Source organism: Artibeus jamaicensis, unplaced genomic scaffold, assembly GCF_021234435.1.
Source record: "Artibeus jamaicensis isolate MK-2021 breed Jamaican fruit bat unplaced genomic scaffold, CSHL_Jam_final contig_415, whole genome shotgun sequence".
NCBI lineage: Eukaryota > Metazoa > Chordata > Mammalia > Chiroptera > Phyllostomidae > Artibeus > Artibeus jamaicensis.
The window spans coordinates 42,135,967-42,159,662 of NW_026521823.1; the positions used below are offsets into that span (position 1 = coordinate 42,135,967).

The 23,696-nt window shown below is 55.9% G+C and overlaps 2 protein-coding genes across 5 annotated transcripts; both read left to right on the plus strand.

Annotated features, from left to right (window-relative positions):
• Window positions 1-438: 438 nt before the first annotated feature.
• On the plus strand, window positions 439-8,140 carry PEX26 (peroxisomal biogenesis factor 26). Of its 4 annotated transcripts, none has more exons than XR_008391691.1 (7): window positions 439-972; window positions 1,939-2,079; window positions 2,490-2,782; window positions 3,450-3,593; window positions 4,591-4,689; window positions 5,350-5,570; window positions 5,785-5,875. XR_008391691.1 is itself a non-coding variant. In XM_037138659.2 (5 exons), exons 1-5 carry the CDS (start codon window positions 773-775, stop codon window positions 5,886-5,888), a joined length of 882 nt encoding a protein of 293 aa, XP_036994554.2. In that variant the 5' UTR covers window positions 439-772; the 3' UTR covers window positions 5,889-8,140. The 4 variants fall into 4 exon arrangements, 1 of the variants encoding a protein (XP_036994554.2); XR_008391690.1 differs by having other exon boundaries at window positions 5,350-5,549; window positions 5,785-5,872; XR_005081587.2 differs by lacking the exon at window positions 4,591-4,689 and having other exon boundaries at window positions 5,350-5,549; window positions 5,785-5,872.
• A 2,265-nt stretch (window positions 8,141-10,405) lies between these two features.
• TUBA8 (tubulin alpha 8) lies at window positions 10,406-22,948 on the plus strand. The gene is made up of 5 exons (XM_037138653.2): window positions 10,406-10,626; window positions 16,376-16,598; window positions 17,925-18,073; window positions 19,509-20,189; window positions 22,631-22,948. The coding sequence occupies exons 1-5, from the start codon at window positions 10,624-10,626 to the stop codon at window positions 22,922-22,924; spliced, it is 1,350 nt and encodes a 449-aa protein (XP_036994548.1). The 5' UTR covers window positions 10,406-10,623; the 3' UTR covers window positions 22,925-22,948.
• The last annotated feature ends 748 nt before the right edge of the window (window positions 22,949-23,696 follow it).

A 23,696-nucleotide genomic window follows, 5' to 3' on the forward strand; every position in this document is an offset into this window, starting at 1 on the left:
ACGTCACTTCAGTCGCCAGCCGTGTGGTTGTACCAAGTTGTTTAGATGAGCTCCATCTCCGTGACGCGGGGACGACGGCTGTTCCGAGGGATGAACTAAACAAGACGCTCTCGGAGCGTGCAGCATGGGGCCTAGGGCGCGGACATTGCGCGCAGGGGAGCCCAAGCCCTCCTCGGTCAGCCCCCCTCGCGACCCCTGCGGGTGCACTGAAACGAAAGTGCAGTTCCTTCTCCGTCCTCCAGTCTGGTTAGGCTCGGGTCGAGCTCACCTCTCAGCACATTCCGTGACGTGAAGCAGTTTATGTTCCCTCGAGACAATCGCCAGGTTCTGGGGCGCGCGCATGCTGGGGATTGTAGTCCCGACCTGACCACCTGCATCAAGAGGGCTACGCAGCCGAGAGCCAGAGAACTTCAACTCCCAGAAGCCCGTGCGCCGCCGGAAGCGCGACGCCAGGCCGCGCGAGTAAGGAAGCTGTTGTGTTGTTTCGCCCTCGAGTAAGCAGTTCTGTCGGTACGCAGAAACCCGGATCCTACTTTCTCCTGGCCGGGCGCGCAGCCCTTCTGCACGCCGAGGTGTGACTTGGATACCCGAGGTCGGGGAGCCCGGCTCTGGCCTCGGATGCCACTTTTGTCTAGTCAAGTGCTCTGGCCCGGGAAGGGCAGTGGGCGGGGCCGGGGGACCTCCTGCTTCAACTAGACGGAGTCGGGCTGCCCTAGAGCTCCGCGGAGGCGGCCATCCGGACCTGTGCAGACAGGTCTGGTGTCGGGCCTCGATGAAGAGGAGCTCGCCGACCCCCGCGGCCCCGCCGGGGGGCGTCCAGGGCGCCTTGTCGCCCGCGGCGGCCGCGGCTCTGCTGGAGGAAGCTGCAGACCTCCTGGTGGTGTACCTGGACTTCCCCGCGGCGCTGAGCACCTGCGAGCGGGGGGCGCAGAGCCTGAGCGCCGGCGGCCTGGCAGGCGAGCCTGGGGGCGCGTACGTGCGGGGCTCGCTGGAGGGGCGGGGGGATTCGGGCGGTCATCCTCTGACTGCGCCTGGGGAGCCGTTCTGCAGCGGGGATCCTTGAGGCCAGCTCTTTGCCCCAGTGTGATGGCGCCATGGGAGGATGTCCTTTATCTAAAGTATTCGACTCTCCGTTGGCGGGCTCAGTCCTTGCCTTGTTACATTCCCTGTCCCCAAGTTGTTCACTTCTGGTCGTGGCTGAGGAGTGGGAACGGGGTTCTGATCCTCTTGAAGAAGTGGGTTAAAGAATCAACCTGGAAGGCTTGGGTGGGTAGCTCGATTGGTTAGAGTGTCCTCTCCATGCACCAAGGTTGTGGGTTCGGTCCTGGGTGAGAGCGCATACAGGAATCAACCACTGAATTAATCAGTGAGTGAAACAACAAATTGGTGTTTCTTTCTTAAAAATAAAGATTCAACCTGGAGAAAACCTTGTTTTCCATGGCCCTTTCTAACGTGCTGGCCTTTTCTGAGACTTAAGGGCGTCATTTCCATGTGGGTTGTAAAGTTGGACTCGATCACTGTCAGATGCTGACCCCAGAACTGGGGAGCCCTGGTTGTGATTTTAGGGGTTGGGGGGCTTGTTGCAGTGAATGCTGAAGGTTGGGATACTGGTAGCCCCGAGGTGCACCTCCTGTTCCCACCCTCAGGCTCCAGGCGCATTTCTCTACGGAGCATAGTGTTGGCTCCAGCTACTCTGCACCCCGATGCCTGGCTGGGCAACAGCCCCTTTGCCTCTGGGAGGTTTCAGGAACTTCTAATTTCTAGGAGAACTAGCAGTTTTCTTTCAGTGGGGCCCACCTGAATAGGATGGGGGAGAAGGGGGAGGATGCAGGTGATGGCTGCTAGGCTGGAAGCTGGGGAAGAGCAGCCCTAGGTGGAGGTGTGAATGCGAATGGAGGGGAGCCACCTCCCAACCTGAACCAGGTTTTCTGCTGGCAGCCTCTTAGAGGTGAAATGCTCCCTCTGTGTCGTGGGGATCCAGGCCCTGGCGGAAATGGACCGGTGGCGAGAAGCACTGGCCTGGGTTCTTCAGTATTACCAGGTCCCTGAAAAGCTGCCGCCCAAAGTGCTGGAGCTATGGTAGGTCCTGCTGTGACTCAGTGCATCTTCCAGAGATGAGGGTGTTCCCATTATCCTGCATCCCCACCTGTATCTCTCCCCTTCCCCACAATTTCCCTCCAAATCTGAGTCTTTCCATTTCTTCCCCTCCCCAGACCTGAAAACATCACTAAAGAACGAGGAAAGGGGATTTAGGAGTGGGTTAGAGGAAAGAGTAAGAGGACAGTGGGACTGGGAGGTGTGATGTGGGATGAGAGGGTGGTGGGTCAGAGCAGAGAGAGCTTGCACCTTCTAGGAACTCGTAACTGTTGCTCTGCCCACCTTCCACAGGGCAGGGCTGGGGGGTACAGGCGGGAGTTGGAGAGGAGAGGGGGGCTGGTGTTGAGAGCAAACCTGCTGCGCAGCGCTGACTGTTCTTTTTGGGGCTGTAGCCTTCTTTTATACAGCAAGATGCAAGACCCTGGAGCTGTGCTGGGAGCAGCCCGTGCCTGGCTCCGAGACCCAGACAACCAGGGCCTCCCAGAGTGCCCAGCCCTGGCGGAGCTGCACCTGTGGCGTGTGCTGCTGCCTCTGGGCCACGTATCTGAGGCAGAGGAACTGGTGGGCTCAGTGGCCTTCAGCAAGCAGCAGAGGCTGGACATCCTGCAGGCCATTCGCACAGCAAGGCACCAGCAGAGACACCGACCCGCTGGTTCTGAGGGAGACCAGCAGTTGAACCAGGAAGGTAGAGTGTCGGCCTTCTGCAGCGTCTGTCAGGTGCAGCTGTGGGCTCTTGCCTGGAGCTTGGTCCGTTGTGGCATGCCCGGGAGCCGTTCTTTGTATGTGTGACTCCAAAATCCCAGGCTAGGAAACCCATGGAGTTACTTAAAAAGCCCAGACCCTCTGATGTCAGCAGTGGAGGGAGAATCTGCAGATGGGGTCTCAGGGCCTTGATATTTTTCTCCCGAAAGTCACCCTCTCCTTGGGGCCCTGTTATTGGATCTCTTGCCTGTGCCATGCCAGCCTGGGGACCGTTATCCCTCCTCTCCATGCTGGCACAAACATGGGCACAGCTGAGGTGTGCTAACCTGACACTCAAGACCTGTTGCTCTGTGTGGCTTTCTGCGTGCAGCTTAGGCCAGAACAGAAAGAATGCTCTAGAATAATGAGGCTATTTAGAAAAACACCTGATAGGCCGGGTTTACCTAGCTGAGCAGATGTGGCCTGTTGAAGTCCTTCCTCAAGGACATGACACTCGGGTGGCTCAGTCCGTCCTTTGGAACCACTTAACAGATCACAGGAGTAAACCAGTTTCGTCACCTTTGGTTCATCTCACAACCAAGCTCAAAGCTCAGATAGAAGGAAGTGGTTCCCGCAACTTACTCTGCAGTGATGCTCTGTCTCCCTGCCAGGCACCTCCCACAAGCTCCTGTCACTGCTGATGCTGCTTCGCCGGCTGTGGGCCTCTGTGCTGAGCCACTTTGCATCCCTGCCCTTCAAAAAGAGCCTCCTGGCCACCCTGGTCCTCTGCCTCCTGCTGGTGAGGTTTGACCCAGGTGAGTGTCACAGCCTGTGTCTCTGCCCACCCTTCCAAGCAGGCGGTGGACAGGGGCTGGCTTGGTAAGGAGGGATTGCCGGGCCTGAGCAGGAGCCAGCTCGCCCCCAGGAGAGACTGGCAGGGTGCCTGGGAGCAGTCCACCTGCTGAGCCCGGACATAACTCTGAGTCACGGTCACCTATGCCAGCTTCTCCTTTATCCAGGGTGAACCCAGAATAGAACCTCAGAGTCCAAAAATCTGCCTTATCATAACCTTTTTAAAGCTGTCAATTTAACACATTGGAAGTTGGAAGTCAAATACATGTACTTTTTAGAAAATGGGGAAAATAGGGAGGAGTATAAGGAAGAACACACATCACCTGTAAGTCTGCTATTATAATGGCTGTACTCAGCCTGTCTCTATGGATAGAGCTACATGGAGCCAGGTGGATTTTGCACATCATAAATATTCTTTGAAACATTGCTTTAAATGGCTAAATAATATTCCACCTTAGAGAGGATTCTGCAGCTGATTCCAGCAACTCCCCACTGCAGAGCGTTATCACTGTCTCGTGCTGTGTTGCCCGCAGTGGGGAAGGCACACCTGAGCTCGCTGGGTGCTCTGTGGGAGCAGCGCCCCCCCCCCGCCATCCGAAGGGTGGACGCCTCGGGAGAGGGAGCCCTGGACAGAGGGGGTGGGTGCACATGCGTTCACACTTACTTCTCGGTTCCTGTGTGAGTTGTGATCTGATCTCCACTCTTCTCGTGAATGTAGACTTAGATACAATTATGTAATTTTCGAAGCTGGAGGAAAAGTGGAAACCCTCATTCCAGGCCCTTTACTTTCTTTTTCCTTTCTGGTTGAGAAATAGGAGGACCCCAGAGAAAAGTGACTAGCTCATAGTCACAGAAATGGGCAGATTTAAAACTGCCAGTTCTCAGTTTAAGCTTCGGATTTCTGTCCCCCTCCCTCCTTTCCCTTTCTCTAAGTCAGTGAACTTTTCTCGTATAATATAGCTCAGGGATGTCCCTTTGACCCCTTCGCTGAACACCAAATAGGAATTCCCTCCAAGGAGCTCTGATTGCTTCAGGGAGGCATCACTAGTGAGCTGTCAGGTAAGTGAGGGTGGTTTTCTATTTGTTCATAGCTACCCTCTGACTTTCTACTTTGTACCAGAGACTTGGTAAAAATTTAGAAAAACATTTTTTGGTTTTTATAAACCTGTTAGTCTCAAACACTTGTCCCTAAGAGTGTGTGGCAAAGGGCCATTGGACTTGTTTGTAGGGCTGCTCAGACATCTTCAGAAGGGTCCTGGCTGGGGGTCTGCCTCCCCCCACCCCATCCTGACTCTCCGAGGGGCAGCAGTGGTCCTGTGGGGAAGGAGAACCAGTGGGTGGTGGACGGGCTGCAGTTAGAACCCAGCAGGAAGGATATACAGAAGGTAACCCATAGGTAGCTTTCTTTAAAAGTAACATTTTCCTTTAAGAAAGAAAAAAAAATCAGCCCTGGTTGGTTTGCCTCAGTGGATTGGGTGCCAGCCTGGGAACTAAAGGGTCACGGGTTTGATTCCCAGTCAAGGCACATGACTGAGTTGTGGGCCAGTCCCCAGTAGAGGGCACATGACAGGCACCCACACACTGATGTTTCTCCCTCTCACTCTCTAAATAAATAAATTATTTAAAAATAAAAGAAAGTAATCAGTAACTCAAATATTCAAAACCAAACCAACTCAGCTTCAATTCCAAAGAGGTGAATTTTACTTTTTGTTATTGCAGGGTAATGAACTTACGATAAAAATAGGCGACACTGTCACACGGCTCCAAATACAAGATACAGAAGTGAACGCAGCAGAAAGTCTCTTCTCAAATCCACCTCACCAAAAACAGCCACATTAGCAGTTTTCGTACATCAAAAAGATGAAAACATAATACATTTGATTCTTTTTCTCAGCAAATTTAAGGCTGTTGTAATCCAGGTGAAGAAAGTATATTCCAGAGTATGTCCTGGAGAAGGGGAAATTCTTTGTTGCTGGGGAGGGGAGGAGGAGCTAATAACATGAAGCATCCAAATAGCTTTAAAAATCCTGCCTGTGCCCAGGTTGCAGAGCTTCTGTGGTGGGAAGTGGGCTGAGTGTGGAGGAGGGTCCTCACTCTGAGTGTGAGGAGGAGGAGGGAGGGTTGCCAATGGCTGACGGCTTTCTCTCTCTGCAGCCTCCTCGTCCACCCTGCCCTCGCTCTGCAGGGTGGCTCAGCTGTTCCACCGAATCCGAGGGGCTCTGCTTTCTCCTCTCCACCAGCCCCCCATCTTCGACTGAGTGGCCTTCTCTGTGGCCTCCGCCCTCCACTACGTGCATCAGAGCCGCCCGTCCATGGCCCCTTTGCTGCTGCTGGCCGGGCCCTGGGTGGGGAGGCAGCTCATTCTCGCTGCGTGGAGGCTCCCCCTCAGCACCCCACGTGGGTTGGTGTCAGAAGGTCACACAGAGACAAGGCTGGGCCAGAGGGCACAAGTTCTTGGGATCAGTACCCCCCATACCCAGGGGCCCCTCGTGGTTTGGGGATGCAGTGCGTCCATGGAACATTCCACCCCAGGTCCGGGTGTTGAAGAAGCTGAAGCTCAGGAAAGCCCCTTGGAAAACTACCCCCAGGAGGCTTGTCACTGGGCCAAGCAGCACAGAGAGGGCATCTCCCCCTCCCCTGCTCCTGCCCCTGCTCTGGTGGTCCCTGAGCACTCTTCCTGTGGTCCCGACTTGAGCTGGCACCTGCTGGGGCTCCAGTCTGTTCAGACCAGGGCCTGGCTCTCAGAGCCACCTGGGGACTGCGAGTTTCAGTGAGTGCACTCTGCTACTCCCAGCAGGGAATGTGACCCAGCCAGTGCTCCTGGGCCCCAGCGTGCTCTTCCAGGTCCTGCTCTGTTCCCCTGGTGTGTGTGCCTTCTCTCCACCCCCACCTGGAACTGCAGGGGAGCCCTGCACTATGTCCACTGGCCTTTTCTCTAGGTTCTGCCTGCACCTGGTGGGCACCATGGCTGACTCCCCCTCTCTGTGTCCTGCTCTAATTAGAATCTATTGCTTGTGTAACACACATATTTTTCCGCTTATGTGGCTTTGAAAAGTGGGCCAGCCTTAGAGGCTGAGAAGCCAAAAATGGAACTGGGTGATCAGGAGCTGGAGGGACGAGCAGAGGACAAACAGGCTTTGGAAGTCAGTGCCGTCACCGGCTGCGGGCATCCTCCACGTTTCTGTGCAGGTTTCTGCCCAGGTAAATGTAACACACTTGTTGCCCCAGGACAGGGGCTGAACTTCCGGGCTGAAGGCCACCCTGTCCTTCAGCCACAGGACCTCTGTCTGCTGAAGCTGAGAACAAAGCAGGTGCCTTTAGCTTTCCATAGGTTGGTTTTCAAAAGTCATCAACTCCTAGGTCAGATGGATGGAGTAAGTCAGCTTCTTGAGGAAACAAGTCCCCAGGGGGACAAGTTTCCTAAATATCACAGCCCCAGGGTTGGGGGTGGGGGGGGGGCAGAGAAGCATTCCAATCTCCTTCAGAATGACTTGTTAAAATGAAAATCCAGTCCTGTTCACTGCCAGGACAGTTCTGTTGAGGCTTCCCAGGCACTGCAGTTGGCTCACACGCTACCTCCCGCCATGCAGGCCTCTGTCTTTACACATGTGCACCCCAATATACCTCTGCTGTCCCCTCGGGAGTGTTCAGCCTCCCCTTTATGCCTGGTGAGCCCCACAGCCTTCTGGACCACATGAGGTTACCCCTGGGAATCCCTCCTCAATGTCCCCTGCTTCCAGCCCATTTCATATCCTTTCTGCTGTAGTGACCCCATGGCCTCGTGGTTGTAAAATTTCTGTCCCTTGGGGTCCTGTGAGCTCTTTGTAGCTGGGAGGCACGGCCTACTGCCATGTTTGAGCTCAGCTTTGGGCCCTGCTCCACCGCCACCCACTTGTGTGGCTGCTGGAAGGAGGTTGGACCTCTCGGCCTCCGTGTCCACCCAGGGGATGAGGTGTCAAACCTGCTGTTTTGACCTGAGCAGGAAGGGCTGTGTCCCTGTTGCCTGGCTTCTTGCCGGGGAGGGAGGTGTCTGGAGGTGTTTATGGGAATGAACCAATGCAGCTGATAAGGGGTGTGGGGCTTGTTTTGTGAGAGCCCTGAGTGTGAGGCAGCACTGCCGTGCCCGCAGAACCTCCCAGTTCTCTGCTCTGTGTCTGTGCTGAATGCCACCCACCTGCCTTCTCAGCCGGACAAGGGCCCAGACTAGGACTTCCCCAGGATTCTGACTTTTCTCAGGATGCAGGCTTGCCCTCCTGTCTGCCTTCAGCTCTGGGTGTAACGAGGTCAGAAAACCCAGCACCTGTGCTGCCCGGTGGTGGCCATGACCGCAAGTGGTTCTTGAGCCCCTGAAATGTGGCTGGACCAGAGTGAGATGCTCTTCACATGTACAGTACACGTGGACTTTCATGGACTTAGAACTAAAGAAAAGAGAAGCTCACTTTTTATACCGATTGCTTGTTAAAATGATGTTTTGGACATATTGGATTAAAAAATCTATGATTAAAATTAATTTCATCTGTTTTACTTTGTGGTGGGGCTACTAGAATGTTTGAAATTACACACGGCTCCCCTTGTATTTTCTCAGGTGGTGCTGTGGGACACACCCAGCTCGAAGCAAGCCCCAAGGGGGTGGGAGTGAGCAGAGTGGCAGCGTGGGTAGGAGTTGGCTGGGACGTGGGGGCTGGGACAAGGGGCTGGTGCAGCCCCTTCTGTGTAAGGTGAGGAAGCTGAGGCCCAGAGGTGACAGTTTGCCCCAAGTCACACAGACGACAGGACCGTGGTCCCTGCCTGTCCTCGGCTCTGCCTCACTGGCCCTAAAGTCCATGCTCTCTGGCTGAGGCTCACTGTTAATATGCTAATGTGTCCGGGGTGGGAGGACCTCTGCTGCAGTGAGTTCTGCTTGGTTCTGAGAGTTCAACATGGAGCAGTTACTTAAAGTTTAGGGTGCTGAGGAGTGCTGGAATGGGTGACGCCCTGCTGTGGTGGGGTGGGAAGCTGGGGCAGGTGGCCCGAGGTGGGAGGGGTGGGAAATAAGGCCACAGTGGGCAGTGGGGGGGGGGGAGTAGGAGGCAGGAGGAGGACCCCAACTTCTGCTTCTAGGAAGGAGAAAGGATTGGAGTCGTGCACAGCTTTGTGCAGGTAACCCCCATTTTTCTGCATGTGTTTGTAGACTGTTTAAAAATAGACTTGAGTCACATATATGGTAGGAGTTCAGAAGTTACCAAAGGGAATTCATGGACAGAACCCCCACCCCACACCCCTGTTTCTGGCCCTGAGGCCACGGCTGTGGCCAGTCTGTTTACCCCTCTAGAGCTAATCTCCCATCTTGCGAGTTTCCTCCTTTTACACACACAGCACCTACTGTAACACGTACAAAATAATGTGGGGTAACCTGCACCTTATCGGGTCCCGTGGAACTCCCGGTTTCTTTGACCTACAAGGCTTCCATTGTGTGGCGAGATATACCACATCAGAACCTCTCCGCCCTCTCCTAAGCTCAGAAGCTCAGCCACCCCAAGTTTAAGGTGACAGCTATGCATTTCCTGCTGCTTCCTGGCAAGCAGAGTGGTCTGTGCAGCCTGCCTGGTAGTCACAGTGGGGAGGTAGGAGCAGGCCTCTCATGCCCTGCAGGTCGGTGATTTCTAAATTGGGAATGCATTAGCACTAAAGTAGCCCCTGCCACTCGTTAAATCTGCCAGAGGAAGCAGCCAAAGGAGGAAAGCAGGCCAGGAACAGCAGGACTTGGCCACCACCCCACCACTGTGCCTGTCCTTCATGGACAGTCTCTGGGCTGCAGGGCTCCCAGCACTGGCCCCCACAGGAGGGGCTGCTGCAACCGTGGCCCTTCCACTCTGGCTTCCTGCAGGCCAACCAAGGCCTTGTCTGTCACCCTCTGTGGAACTTTGAGAGGGGACGGGTGGGGGGGCCCTCCCTTTCCTTCTTGTGCAGACCTTGGTCTTGGACCAGGAGGAAGCCAAACCGAAGGCAGTGGGTCCGCACCTCCAGCAGTCTACGAAATCTGTCTGGGTGCTCTCTGGGATGGAGTCGTGTTGGCCTCTTGATAAAACAAGTGCTTCTTGTCTTAAAGCAACACATATATATTTTTTTAAATATTTAAAATTGCATAAAAATGCCCTGGTGGGTGTGGCTCAGTGGATTGAGCGTGGGCCTGAGAACCAAAGGGTCACTGGTTCAATTCCCAGTCAGGTTATATGCCTGGGTTGTGAGCTAAGTCCCTGCCTGGTATTTTAAAAATCCAGATTTAGAAATAATGATGGAGGGTTGATGCACCCCATAAGGCGGTGGGAACAGGAGCGGCTCAAGTACTGAGCACCGGCTTTATATGTACGTTACATCCCCTAACTTGCCGATGGCGAGGTGGGCCTCGATGCGGGAGAAGCAGGCTTCCAGAGCACAGGTGCGAGGCCCGCTGCTAACGCCTCCCGAGCTCAGTGGCCGTGGAGCTGGGCACAGCCTGTCCCCTCCCCTCTGGCGGAGCCCTGCGCCACCCCGCCGTCTGTGCCCCAGGCCCTGCTCGCTGGAGTCAAGGGCGAGGGCAGCCAACCCAGCCCCAGCCAGGTGCTTTTGGCGCCCAGCCAGCCCTTCCAGGGGCGACCAGCGCCGGCAGCAGGACGAGAATGGGAGTGCGAGGCGACAGACACTTGGTCTGTAACGGCATTCCGCATTTCTTCGCTAAGCAGCAGGATTGTCCCGGCCTGTCTCCGCAGTCGCGCTCTCTGGAAATAGCCTGCGCTGTGCCGCGGAGGGTGAGGCCGGCAGGGGTGGGGCCCCGCGGGGTAGGGCGGGGCCACTATGACCCGCCGGCCCCGCCCTCCCTGGCCACTGTGATGCCCGAGAGCAGCTGGTGGCCCAGCATGTCTGTCCCCAGCCCCCTCCCGCCCTGCATGTCACAACGGCGGAGGCGGCTGTATCTGGAGCAGTTGGGGAGGGCAGGCCGGGCCAGGAGACGAGCTAGAGACGCGTGCAGCCGAGATGGTGAGCCTGTCGGGGCCGGGGCGGGTGCCTGGGCCACGGGGGGGTGAGGGGCCAGGGCCGTGGGGACTAAGGGACCCATCGCTTCCGGTCTGTAGAGTTGGAAGTCTCCTGGGATGTCAGTTCAGGGTACAGTGTTGGGGTCTGCACCAAGGGGTGTAAGCTACCTGGTGCTGGTTTGGGGTTTTCATGGAGGTAAAGTACACGCCTGGGGCAGGTTGCACCTAAAAGGGAATTGAAGGTGATGTGCGCATGTGGGTGAGGTGGGGGAGGACATGGAGAGCCCCGACCGTGGCAGGGGGGGACTCTGACGGATCCCCGAGCTCAGGGACCAGAGTGCGGGGAGCAGAGGCAAGCCAGGGGTTCAGACGGTTGGGCCCTGGCGGGGGCAAGTGGTCCAGCCAGGGCACCCAATCCAACCACATCACCTGTGTTCTTGTCCCAGAATGTGACAGGGGATTTAGGGTGCCAGTGTTGCCTGGGGCTTAGGGTAGTTCTCCCTTCCTGCCCCACCATCTGTCTGGGTCTGGGGCGCTTCCAACTGGAGTGTCTCTGCGTCTGAGGCTCTTGGCACCATGCCCACTCCCCCCTTTGCCAGCGGTCAGTCAGGAGGACTTTGGCACACAGCCACCTTCCTCTGCAGTCCAGGGGACCCTGGCTGAGCAGACTCTGCAAGGCCTGGTCCCCCAGCAGCATTTGCTCCCTTTCGCAGACATGGATCTTATTTGCTGGGGAAGAGGCCTCTCCACACCCCTAAGTCTACCCTCCACCATCCCTCCCTGCACTCCCCCCAACCTGGGGTGGGTTAGTTACCTCCAATCCACTTCTGTGACCCTGTGGGTGCCCAGAATCTCCTGGTGCAGAGCCCCAGTCTTTCAGCAGGAGGGAGGTGGGCTGGAAGACTTGGGTGGGGGAGGGGGGGCAGAAAGAGCAGTCTCACAGGCCAAGGTCAGGTTCCCTGGCTCTCTGGATTCAGGTGTCAGTGACAAGCAGGCCAGGGGAGAACCTCCCGGCCTACCCAGGCCACTGCCTGGAGTGGAAAGAGCCCAGAGTCTTCTGGCTCTGGCCCCAGCTCCGCTGGTTGTAGCTCCAGATGTGTTCTGCACTGCCCCACTCCCAAGCTGCTCTGGGACACACCTGGGGATTTACATCCTTTGGGGCACAGGGGGATGTCATTCGGGATAGTGAGTGGGTAGAGGAACCCACTTCTGCTTGAGGCCTGGTGTGGGGCCATAGAAGGAGCCCAGACCAGGAGTTCACAGTTTTGGCTTCTGGATCTGCAGCTGCCTGTGTGACTTCAAGAAGGTCACTCAGCCTCTCTGGACCGTTTTCCGTCACCTATAATTTGAAGAAGGGTTAGGGTTCTAACGTGCAAAACTCCACCTAGCTTTGCTTTTAAACTTCTGTTATACAGAATTCAAACATGTACAACAGGAGGAGAACAGGTGTGGTGAAGCCCTCCCTAGGCCTCATCCAGTTCCAACTATTGTTTCCTTAGGTGATTCCTGCCTCTTTTATTTCCTCCCCCCTCTCGCCCCATTTTTGTGAAGCAAATCCTAGGCAACATACTCAACAGTTTATATTCAATATTTATAATATCTAGCATTAGCTGTTGCTTTATACTTATCAAAGGGCTTTCTCTTGCATGTTTTAATTTTTACCTGAACATCCTAAAAGAAGCTCACAAGGGCCCTTCGAGCACCTTCAATATGTAATCAATAGTCAGGTTTCTGAAGATACCTGGAAAATAAAAAATTCAAACAGCTTAAACCTTATTTAAGTGTGCTGAAGAATTTAGATGTTTAGCTGGAAACTATGGTTGAATAGTTTGCAAAAAGGACATCTATTTTGGAACACTAATTTTTGTACAGAAGGTTCTGTGCATTTAGAAGATTTAATTGCACAAAAGCATAGTACTGATGGGAAAACCTTTTTTTTTATTCACATTTTCCCGCTCACGGAATCTCTAAAAAACCTGGGACTCACTCCTGAGAGGCCAGGATGACACACACATCCACAAACCTGGACCACGCGAATCCCACCCTCACAGAAAGGACTTTGTGCTTGGAGGTCGGTGGGGTGGGGTGCATGGATTCTGCCTCTGAGTTAAGGAACATTAATTCAGCATTTGTGCAGGTTCTGGCTGAGAGATTTGTAACTCCCCCAATTCTCCCCACAAGCGGGCTGTCTGTGCTCAGAGTTCCCCTGGAAGCAGTTCTCCCTGAGCCGAGACTCCGACCTTTCCTGGGAAGTGGTGCGGAGAAGCCTGGCCAGAGGCCCGAGCCCAGCCAGGGTTCAGAGCCCTGGGCTGGGTGAGCAGCGGAGAGAGGGTGTGTGCACCTGCCCTCTGGACCGGGTGTACCAGCTGAGTTTGGTTGGGAATAGGCATCGGAGGGCAACAGAGCCAGGTTCTTGCAAAAATGGGCCAGCAGAGGACAGAGTATTTGGGGGGCAAGACTGCACAGCTTCTGTGTCTGCAACCTGTGCCAAGACTGCTGCGCAGGGGGGCCGAGGTTGAGCTCTGCAGGGTCCCCACTGGGCAAGGTTTCCATGGGATGTGGGTCACAGTGGCATCGTTGGTCCCTGGCCCTGAGTGCAGAGATCCCTGGGTCCATGCCTGGGAGCAGTGCAGGGGCCGAGGAGCAGTGCCCCCCCACCCCAAGCCTCAGGGGGAAGGAGCTGGGGGCATTTTCATGGGAAACCCCCCGGGCTCAGGGCAGGGGACAAAATGCAGGTACTGAGTCCTTTCTGAGGGGCCCTGAAAGGAACATGAAAAGTTAAACAATTTCGCAGGAGGAAAGAGCTGCTATATACGGGGCCAGCGGTGGGGTGGGTGGGAGCCTGTTGCCCTCTGTGAGGGAGAAGGAGGTGAGCCTGCCCTCCTTTTCTCTGTGGCCTCCCAGGGTCTTTCAGTGCTGCCCAGGCCTTGGCGTCTGACTGAGGGTCAGCACCTTCCTGCAGCGTGGCCCCTGTGCACACAGATGAACACCCGCCAGGACCTCCTGCACCGGCCCCTAGAGGCCGCTCAGGCTCAGGGCCTTGGACATCCTGGGGCCTCCCGCCAGGAGCCCACTCAGCCCCGCATTTCCCAAAGTCAGCAAGGTCACCCCTGCCAGTGCACCAGCCATCGAGCCACCTTTGCTCACAGATGAGAATCAGCTTCCCTTGGCTCTGGCTGTTTCTGGTTGGCTGTTTGTTCTTTGGTGTGAGGACTCCCACATGTGCGCTGATCACAGGGTCTGGAGCAGAGGTAATTCAAACAAGTTCAGATGAGTCACTTTTGTTCTCACAGTAATTGTCCCTCTGAAATGCAGGTAGACCTAATCCTAGAGTGTAGGGGAGTCATTATCCCAGGCTGACAACGAGAAATAATTGGCTGTGACAACATGCTTCCTGAAAGCCACTGTGAGAGCTTTGAGCTCGCAGGGGTGAGCCTCAGACAGGTGGGCACTTGGCAAGACCTGCCCCGAACTCTCCTGCCTCTCGTTCACACTGCTCCACAGTCCAACTCAAGTGGCCGTCTGGGCATGTCCAAGGCTCTCTGCAAATATCTTCCTTCAGGAAACCAAGCCAGAAGTTTTTTTTTTTTTTCCTCCTTTGGACTCCCACGCCTCCTAGGCCCTGGCCATTCCCCTCCTTGATAAATAGATGGACGCCCCTTCAGGGCAGGGTTTTCATGCTATTCATCCCTCTGTTCATGGAACCTGCTGTGTCCCAGTCCTGTGCTGGATGCTGGGGCCTCAGGGAGCAAACCAGGGCTTCTTGCCCTGACAGAACTGACTCCCTCCACCAGGGAAGTCAGAAGTGTGAACAGGCAACTACTAACTGTGTGACAGATGCATGGCAGGGAGGAAAGGGATTTCGGGAGCACATTGTAGGGCCCAGCGTCGGTCTGTGGTTTCCCAGACTTCCTGTAGGAGGTGACTTCTAACGAGACCTGGAGGCTGATTAGCAGTCAGCCTAGCCCCCTTCAGGCTTTTGACACATAGCAGCCCCATAAATGCACCGTAGGAGTGGCAGGCAGCGCAGGTGCCTTTGTAGTTACCCTGATGTCAGAGGAATGAGGCTTCCTTAGCCTTTTCCAGGGCCTCCTCGGAGGCCTGGCCAGTGCCAGGTGTGAAGATACAGTCTGGTCGCCTGTGTGCTGGTCGTGGGTGGCTCCCACGTGTGGGACATCCCTGTTGTTAGGCCAGAACTGAGTCCCTAAGGCAAACATAGAAAACAGACTTTACAATACAGGTGAATGGGATGGGGACCTGAGGTCTCATTTTTCAAGGTAAAGACATGATATCAGTAAAGATGACGAGTGTCACAGCTAACTTGCTGTCTTCAGACAAGTGGAAGTTAAGTAACTCAGGTCACACAGCACAGTGAGCAGGTGAGCACGGCCACACTCAGGCCTCAGCCCTTCCCTGATGCGAGGGCCATGGGCTGGCTGCTGTGAACACCTGACCCCCTTGAGGACAAGGCACAGTGACAGGTAGAGCTGGTGTCCAGTGGTGACAATGAACTCAGGAACAACGGGTCCTGACCCTCTGACCCTCTGAGCTGCTTCTTGGGGCAGCCGTCCGGCCCCCACGCCTGGAGAACCTTCAAGTCCCCGAGCCCTGTGCTCCCACCAGCACTCGATTGGTCCCCATGCCCAGCCCCACGCTCTGCAGGCTCTGTGCCCGGCTCTGGTTACCCAGCTCTGGAAAATGCCAGGCGGGGTCATGGACAAGAATAGAAACCCACAGGCCAGGCACATGCTTCTCTGCTGGGCTCCGGTGGGAGTCACGCGCGCAGAGACACCTCGTGCCACCCAGGCAGGTGGGCTGTGCCAGGGGCCTGAGGCCCTGCTCCCATCAGGCCTGTGGTTGGCTTCTACTTGCACACACAGACACACACATGCACACACTCGCTCGCTCGCCCTCTCCCACCCCAGTGACCCTCTGAGGGGAGCCTTTCTTTAACGCGGGCCTGACACCGCGAGGAGGCAGGGACAGCCCTGCGCAGAAACGGCCCACCTCTTGGAGTTCAGGAGGAGCCTGATTTACATGCTCCCCACTCTCCCTCTTGGATGCACCAACCGTTTATTTTTTAACAATGAATTAGCTCACTACACCCAACATATTTTAACATGCAATCAGTATAGATGCTATGAAAGGAGCTCGCTTGGCTCCTGCTTCACACAAAGGCTTGGAGCCTGGTGGGCCTTTGACCTTCAGTACGCAGGTCAGCGCGGACGAGCTGCGCGCCGTGCTCCGCAGGCCCTTCAAGTGCCAAGCCCTTCTCCTTCCCACGTCTGGGGTCCGAACCCTAACTCCGCCCGCGACACGCGCTTCCCAGGCACCCTCCTTCCATGAGTGTCTGGTCTGTGACACCCGGGGACTCTGCGTGGGTGACTGCAGGCCAGGACAGGTGGGCGGATGCCGCGCTCCTGGGGCCTGCGCAGCGTCTGCCGCCCTTCGCCCCGCCCCCGGTCAGTGCCCAGAGACCCGAGGTTCATTGTGTGGCGCCATCGCCCCTCTTCTGGTCTCACTGCGCAGGATGAACCCTGGAAAGCCATCCCTGGCACAGACCACGAGACGGTGGCTCTTCAGCACTGACTCTGGGTCTGGTCCAATGCAGTGGTGCCCCAACACCAGAGACCACAGTCCCTGGTTCTGGCACTGCATGGCCGGGGGTCGCCGACTTGGGGGCGTGGGGACGCTGGACGGGGCCCTGGCTGGGCCCTGGGGCTCTCCGACCGGCTTCCATCCTCTGCCCGCAGAGGGAGTGCATATCCGTGCACGTGGGCCAGGCGGGAGTGCAGATCGGCAACGCCTGCTGGGAGCTCTTCTGCTTGGAACACGGCATCCAGGCCGATGGCACCTTTGGGGCCCAGGCTGGCAAAATCGGAGACGACGACTCGTTCACCACCTTCTTCAGTGAGACCAGCAATGGGAAACATGTGCCGCGGGCTGTCATGGTCGACCTGGAGCCCACGGTAGTAGGTGAGTGTGGCCGGGCCCTGCCCGCGGGAAGCAGCGGGGGACTGGAAGGAACCTTGGGCTGGAAGTGGGAGCTGCTCAGCTGAGCCCTTCTGCCAGCTCCTGGGATTCTCTGTGGTCTTGGGCAGCGCCCAGCAGGAACCAGGGCTTGCTGCCCCAGCACGGCTCCAAACTGTAAACAGAATGCCCTTGATGTAAACCTGCTGAGACAGATGAGATTGTCAAGATAGCTTTCAACATACTGGGGGTAAAAAAAATACAAATGAAGCCCCCCAGTAGCATCTCAGAGTACAGCTTCCTGATCTGTAATAACTGCACCTTATTCTCGTGGGTGTGGTAGGACCTTGCAGTGCCTGGCACACACTGGGCAGTAACTTCCAGCCACAGGTAGCTGTCGTCCCAGCACGAGCCTCATGGATCTTAGGAGACAGGACTTAGGTCTCCCCCTGAGCCCTACCCCCAGACCCCTTCCCTGGGCCTGAGCGCTAGGTCTGTGCTCAGCTCTGAGGCTCAACAGGCAAGGGGTGCATAAGTGTTGCAGAGTCATCAGGGTGAATGTCTGTGAGGCCTGGACACTCCAGGGACACGGGCTCTCAGGGACTTTGTCCAAACACAAAAAGTGCAGTTTACCCAGCCAGGCCGCTGTGCAAATGGGCGCTCACTCAGGGATAGGAGACCCCTGAGGGGAGAGGGGTATAGTTGGGGCCGGCGTGTCTGGTATACCATGGGCCCACGTCGCGTGGACACTTAGAGGGGAGGGGCACCCCCTACAGCCTCCCGGGCTCCTGCTTCTTCAGGATGTGCCACATGGCTCTGCCTCCCAGTCACTTCGTCTCCAAGGCCTGACATGCAGTTCCCATCTTGAGTGGAGGTGGGTGGGGTGCGCAATTTCTGAGGGAGCCTAGGAGCTGGGCAGGTCACCCCGAAGATTTCTCTGTGTCTCCAGAGCATTCTAATGCAAGTGAAACCAGGCTAAATTTGGGGGGAACTTTGCCCCATGAAAGAGAAAGGGAACCAGTGGTGGCAGCAGACGCTGCTTGGGGGGTGAAGGCAACAGGAAGAGTGGCAGTCGGCTTGAGTGCCCGGCGAGCTTTGTGAACCCGAGACTGTGTGAGGTGCCAGCCGGGGGAGCACCTGCTTCTCCTCGCCTGCCTGAGGCCCTGGCTCTTGTAGTGCCCGTGTCACCCTGGGATTCCCTCAGCCGTCTGTTCCAGGGTCATCGGGCTTCACCGCAGTAGAGTTTGGCAAGTGGGGGCTGTGGAGCCCTGGAGGGGTGCTATACAGTATTCTAACAGGAAAGGGGACCCAACGGTCCCCCTCTCTCGGTAGATGAGGTTCGGGCGGGAACCTACCGCCAGCTCTTCCACCCGGAGCAGCTGATCACAGGAAAGGAGGACGCTGCCAACAACTACGCACGCGGCCACTACACGGTGGGCAAGGAGAGCATCGACCTGCTTCTGGACCGCATCAGGAAGCTGGTAAGTGTAGGCGAGTGCAGTGCTTGGTGCATCAGGCCAGAGTGGACTGGCTTAGACTCCTGCCTGTCCGAGCAGAGCGGGTGGAGGCTCACTGCCTCACATCTGGGAGTTTCTCCTAACGTTCTGTGAGAAGCGTCTGCAGGGATGGAGACCCTTTCCTCCACCTGGACATCATGGGCGACCCTACAGGCTGAAGCCCTATTAATACTTACTGATCCTCTGTGGTGGTGTCAGGGGGACGTCCCAGACATTAAGAAGGCTGAGCTCTCAGCTCCTTGGAGGCTAATGAAGCACTGAACTTGGAAGAGAAGAAGTGATTGTGGATGCATTTCAGCACTCACAAATGCCATTATGAATGTCGATTATATTCCTTAAGTTAATCCCCTTAATAACAGTAGGAAGGAGGTCACTTCCCTGTACTTTACAGGTGAGGAAGGCCAAGGTAGTTCAGTCACTAGCCCAGACCCCATTGCTAGAAAGGGGAAGATACAAGATTTAAGCCAGTTGGTTTGACTCAAAGTTGTAGAGTGGCCACTGTCTACTGGAACCCCCATCTCCTTATCTATCTGAAGAGGAAGGTGGAACTTGATCAGTGGTTCTTTACTGGGGATCTAAGGATGCCACATTTCTTATATGATCACCTTTTCAGTTTAGAGAAGGGGCCCCAGTAGTCGTTAGTCTCAAAGCTGTCTGATCCCACAAAGTTCAAAGCCACTGGATCGAGTGACCATAGACCACACCCGGTGGTGAGGTTCTGAGGCTCCAGGAACCCTCTTTGTTCTGACAGGAGCCCACATGGAGTGCTCACCACAGGTCAAGTCCTTGCTCAGCACATCATGACACCTCACGCAGTTACCCTAGTAACCATGTGGGACGAGTGTGTTTTACTGACCCACTTTAACCACAAAGCAGCAGAAGTCTGTAGAGATGCAATAACTTTCTCAAGTTTTTACAACTGGGAAATAGCAAATTGATATTAAAACTCAGGTTCTCTGACTGCATTTCTATTTCTGAAACCAGTTCCCTGCTCTACCTTCCAAGGTCGGGCTCAGATGTGCAGGCTGGCAGTTTCCACAAAATAGAATGAGGAAGGCAGGGGGAGGGGCCGGGAGTTGGGGGCTCTCAAAGGACATCAGCACTGACCCCTGTGGTCCTGAAATGCTCATTGCTGGTTCAACAAAGCCACTGGACGGGAACCTTCACGTACCTACAGGCTCGTGTGCGTGCGCCGTGTGCTGCACCAAATTCTCACCAGGCCTCCTGAGTCAGTCCCCTACCTGGCGCATTTTCTTCGAGGCTGTTTTGGCTCCCTGCCCATAAGACTGTGGAGGGATGGCATGATATGGGGCAGACAGAAGGGCTGTCTGCTGTTGTCCACCTGAGGGTGTAGCCAGAGACTTGTCTTCACCATTGCTTTTCTATCTCTCCCTCCAAGACAGACGCCTGCTCTGGCTTGCAGGGCTTCCTGATCTTCCACAGTTTCGGCGGCGGCACTGGCTCCGGCTTCACGTCTCTGCTGATGGAGCGCCTGTCCCTGGATTATGGCAAGAAGTCCAAGCTGGAGTTTGCCATCTACCCGGCCCCCCAGGTGTCCACGGCAGTGGTAGAGCCCTACAACTCCATCCTCACCACCCACACCACCCTGGAGCACTCAGACTGCGCCTTCATGGTTGACAACGAGGCCATCTACGACATCTGCCGCAGGAACCTGGACATCGAGCGCCCCACCTACACCAACCTCAACCGACTCATCAGCCAGATTGTCTCCTCTATCACGGCCTCTCTGCGCTTTGATGGGGCCCTCAATGTGGACCTGACCGAGTTCCAGACCAACCTGGTACCCTACCCCCGCATCCACTTCCCACTGGTCACCTATGCTCCCATTGTCTCTGCCGAGAAGGCCTACCACGAGCAGCTGTCTGTGGCAGAGATCACCAGCTCCTGCTTCGAGCCCAACAGCCAGATGGTGAAGTGCGACCCCCGGCACGGCAAATACATGGCCTGCTGCATGCTCTACCGCGGGGACGTGGTGCCCAAGGACGTGAATGTTGCTATTGCCGCCATCAAGACCAAGAGGACCATCCAGTTTGTGGACTGGTGTCCCACAGGCTTTAAGGTGAGAGCTGCTGAGGGAGGAGACAGACGGCTGGGAGGCCGAGGGGGCATCCCCAGGACGGGGTGGATGGTGTGTGAGCTCCAGTGGCACTTCAGGCTTCGTGGGCTGCTGTGGGAAGAGAGGCTTAACCCGAGGCTGACATTCATTTTATTCCTTCATTCCTTCCTTCATTCACTCACTCGCCGTTTCATTTACTTCGGGTAAAGGGAGAGATGGACTGGGAAGGACTGGAGAGAAGGGAAGGGCATGGTGGCAGTGGGGAGAAGTCCTGCAGCTCCTGCACTGAGACCTGCAAACGCCTCGAAGGCTGGGCAGAGAGGGCTCTTTGTCCATGGGGCCGTGTGGGCAAGCTGGAAAGGACCAGTGTGGGCAGGTGGGGTGCACAGGAGGAAGGGGTGCAGGTCATCGTGGCCTGAGAACGAGATTGGAACATGGAATGAGGCCAATTATTTGAGTTGCCAGAGAGGTGTAATTCCCTCCTCCTAACAAAAGAGCTGTGCACCTCCTGCTTTATTGTGAGAGATTAACCATCTGTGGGGGGTTGCGGACGGTCCAGGGAAGACCCCTGGGTCTCAGGGCCAGGTGGACATTGATTGTTGGTGGAGCGGCCCCTCTGAGCTCCACGGCAGGGCGTGCGGCTGGCTCCACACACAGGAACGGGCTCGTCACTCTGTCCCGTGTGCCACAGCCTTTAATCGGACCCCACATCAGGACAGGCACTGCCATCTCCACTGACTGGGGCCACCCAGGAGGCCAGGACTGAATTATTCAGAAGGTTACTGAGCGCCAGCCAGGCTGCAGGCAGCGTGATTGTGATGTGGTTTTCCCCTGGTGGGACTTGCCCGTGTGCCCGCCTCTTTCTGACCCGGCCGACCTTCAGGCAAGGACATGTGGCTCTCCTCACTGTGTGGCCCCTCATGACGCATGTAATCTTTTTTGCTACATTGCCTGAAGGCAATCTAGAGTTTTCTAGTTTTATGGGTCAATCTTGACCTTACAGCCAAAATCTTAAAAAAAAAAAAAAAGCAGTTCTTTTTTTCTCTTTCAAATGGAAACAAAACAGCAAAACATGCTAATAGGAAAATGAATAAGGAAAAAGTAGAAAAAAAGAGACCGGAGGGCGGTGGGTAAACGTCTCTCTCCTCTCTCAAGTGGAAGCTCTGGGGTCACGTCCAGGAGGAGGAGGCTGAGCCAGCACCCTGACCTGCTTTTCAGAGAACACGCTGTGGGAGCTGGTTTGCGGAACTTCCTCCTCTCTCCTTTGTCCCAGGGGTGCACACTCATCTCCCTGGGACCCGCAGGGAGGCTACCGTTCAAGAGCGGGGAGAGCGGGCTGCAGGCAGCAGGTCTCTGCTGGTCAGGCCCAGGCCTAGGCCCAGCAGGAGGTGTCACGGGCCTTCCCCTCCCCATTTTAGTCTGTGCTGTCTCGGCATCACCTTCATCTCTGAGATGCCTATTCAGTCTAAGAGGAACTGTGCGGACCTTGGTGAACCCATTTACTGCCTTGGCTGTAGGGCCTGTTGCCGCCCCCCTCTCCTCCTCCCAAGAGGACATGCGCTTCAAAGCTGAGAATTGAAGAGGGGCTTGGGTAGAAGAGGTGTCTTTTGGGTGGCACCGTGGATCTCTGCATCCCATAAGTAGTACCCCAGTTCGTCACCTTGGATTTCCTCCAGGTTCCTACCGTTGCCAGGGCTGGCTTGGGTTGGATATGTGTGTGGGGAAAAGAGAGGTTCCTCGTATAGAAGCCCCACTGTCAGCCAGAGCTGGACTTGCTGGCTGGACCCTGCCCAGCTGCCAGAATGGGGGTTTTAGCTGCATTCCTTTGCTCAGCGTCTTTGCTTTTCTTCCATTAAGTCCCACTCCCCAGAGACATGAGGCTGGTTAACACTGACCCCTTGCTGTGGCCCTTTGGACCTTTTTATTTATTGCTCTGGACTTTCTCCATGACCTTGTAAACAGCTCTTCACCCTTGGCAGAGAGACTTCCCTAAATTTATTGACAACAGAACTGAGAGGAGCTTCAGATGACCACTGGGGAAGAACAAAGTTTATAATAACCTAAAGTCTAGAAATAAATTTGGCTCTCCAAGGGAACCCACTTTCCTGTCAGAGATAAACACGTGTCACTCACCTCCCGCTTCATAACAGCCCTGATAGCTGCTGGAGTGTCCACTTGACCCTCCCCACGAGCGATTCTGCGCCCAGCCCTGTGCTCCCCGCGCTCCCCGTCGTTCGGTCCCCCAGTCCTTCCTCCTGGACTGGCTGTGCCCACCCCTCCTGTTCCTGTCTCCTCAGCACCCACCTCTCTCCACCTGCCTGCGTCCCGACGTCCTGCTCCCCTCGTCCCACCCCAGCCCACACCACTTCCAGAAGGTGCCTCGGGGGCATCATCCTTCGCCCACCCTGCGCCTTCCTGTGTTGCCTGTCTTTCTCTTTCCCTAGGTGGGCATCAACTACCAGCCTCCGACTGTGGTGCCTGGAGGGGACCTGGCCAGAGTGCAGCGGGCCGTGTGCATGCTGAGCAACACCACGGCGATTGCAGAGGCCTGGGCCCGCCTGGACCACAAGTTCGACCTCATGTACGCCAAGCGGGCCTTTGTCCACTGGTACGTGGGAGAGGGCATGGAAGAAGGAGAGTTCTCTGAGGCCCGCGAGGATCTGGCTGCCCTGGAGAAGGATTATGAAGAAGTGGGGACGGATTCATTTGAAGAAGAAAATGAAGGGGAGGAATTTTAAATACACATGTTCCTCTTGGCTGAGTCTCTTTGTCTTTGCTGCTTCTCTCCGAGCACCTGTAGCTGTCACAGGTGACACTCCCACAGGCTGTCACAGGTGCAGCCTGATCTCGGTCTGACACCCGTCCCTGCAGGTGGGTGGGCTGAAACTGGTGCTGTGCTCTGTCCCATCCCCCCTTGGGCAGGAGCAGCTCTGCGTCAATAAGGAAAATGGGAGGCACCATCTCTGGGTTGAGGTGAAGCCAAGGTACACGTGTGGAGGCCCGATCAGGATTTTTAATTCTATGTTAGGCCGTGTCCACCCCGAAACACAGCCTGCTGGCCAGGCAAAGGTCAGACCCAGGGAAGGGAAGTATCTGGGCTTTGGGAAGACCCTGGAACAGACACCTCTCCTGCCCCATACACACAGCAAGAACCATGCGAGACAACTTCAGATGGTGTCAAGTGGTGTGAAGTAAACAAGCAGTGGTGAGAAGTGCTGGTTGTTGGGGAAGGCCTCCTGGGGACCTGCATGGAGAAAAGAACCATCCCGGGAAGCTCGAGTTGGGGTGCTGGGCATGGGGCAAAAACGCAGGTGCGGGGACAAGTTGGAGTGTCTGAGGAGCAGAAGGGAGGCCTGCGGGTGGAGGATGGCGGGAGAGGGAGCCACAGCAGCCAAGCAGGGTCCAAGCAAACTCAGCCTCACAGACCATCCAGAGGAGCTGAGGTTTTTCTCTAAGCAGACACAGGGGCACTGAAAGGTTTTGAGCAGGATAGTGACTATATACACACAG

Coding starts and splice junctions, on each gene's coding strand:
- PEX26 (XM_037138659.2), top strand. CDS start 773: ATGAAGAGGAGCTCGCCGACCCCCGCGGCCCCGCCGGGGGGCGTCCAG. Junction 2,080..2,489: donor CCCAAAGTGCTGGAGCTATG/GTAGGTCCTGCT, acceptor TTGGGGCTGTAG/CCTTCTTTTATACAGCAAGA. Junction 2,783..3,449: donor CCAGCAGTTGAACCAGGAAG/GTAGAGTGTCGG, acceptor TCTCCCTGCCAG/GCACCTCCCACAAGCTCCTG.
- TUBA8 (XM_037138653.2), top strand. Junction 16,599..17,924: donor CCTGGAGCCCACGGTAGTAG/GTGAGTGTGGCC, acceptor CTCTCTCGGTAG/ATGAGGTTCGGGCGGGAACC. Junction 20,190..22,630: donor GGTGTCCCACAGGCTTTAAG/GTGAGAGCTGCT, acceptor CTCTTTCCCTAG/GTGGGCATCAACTACCAGCC.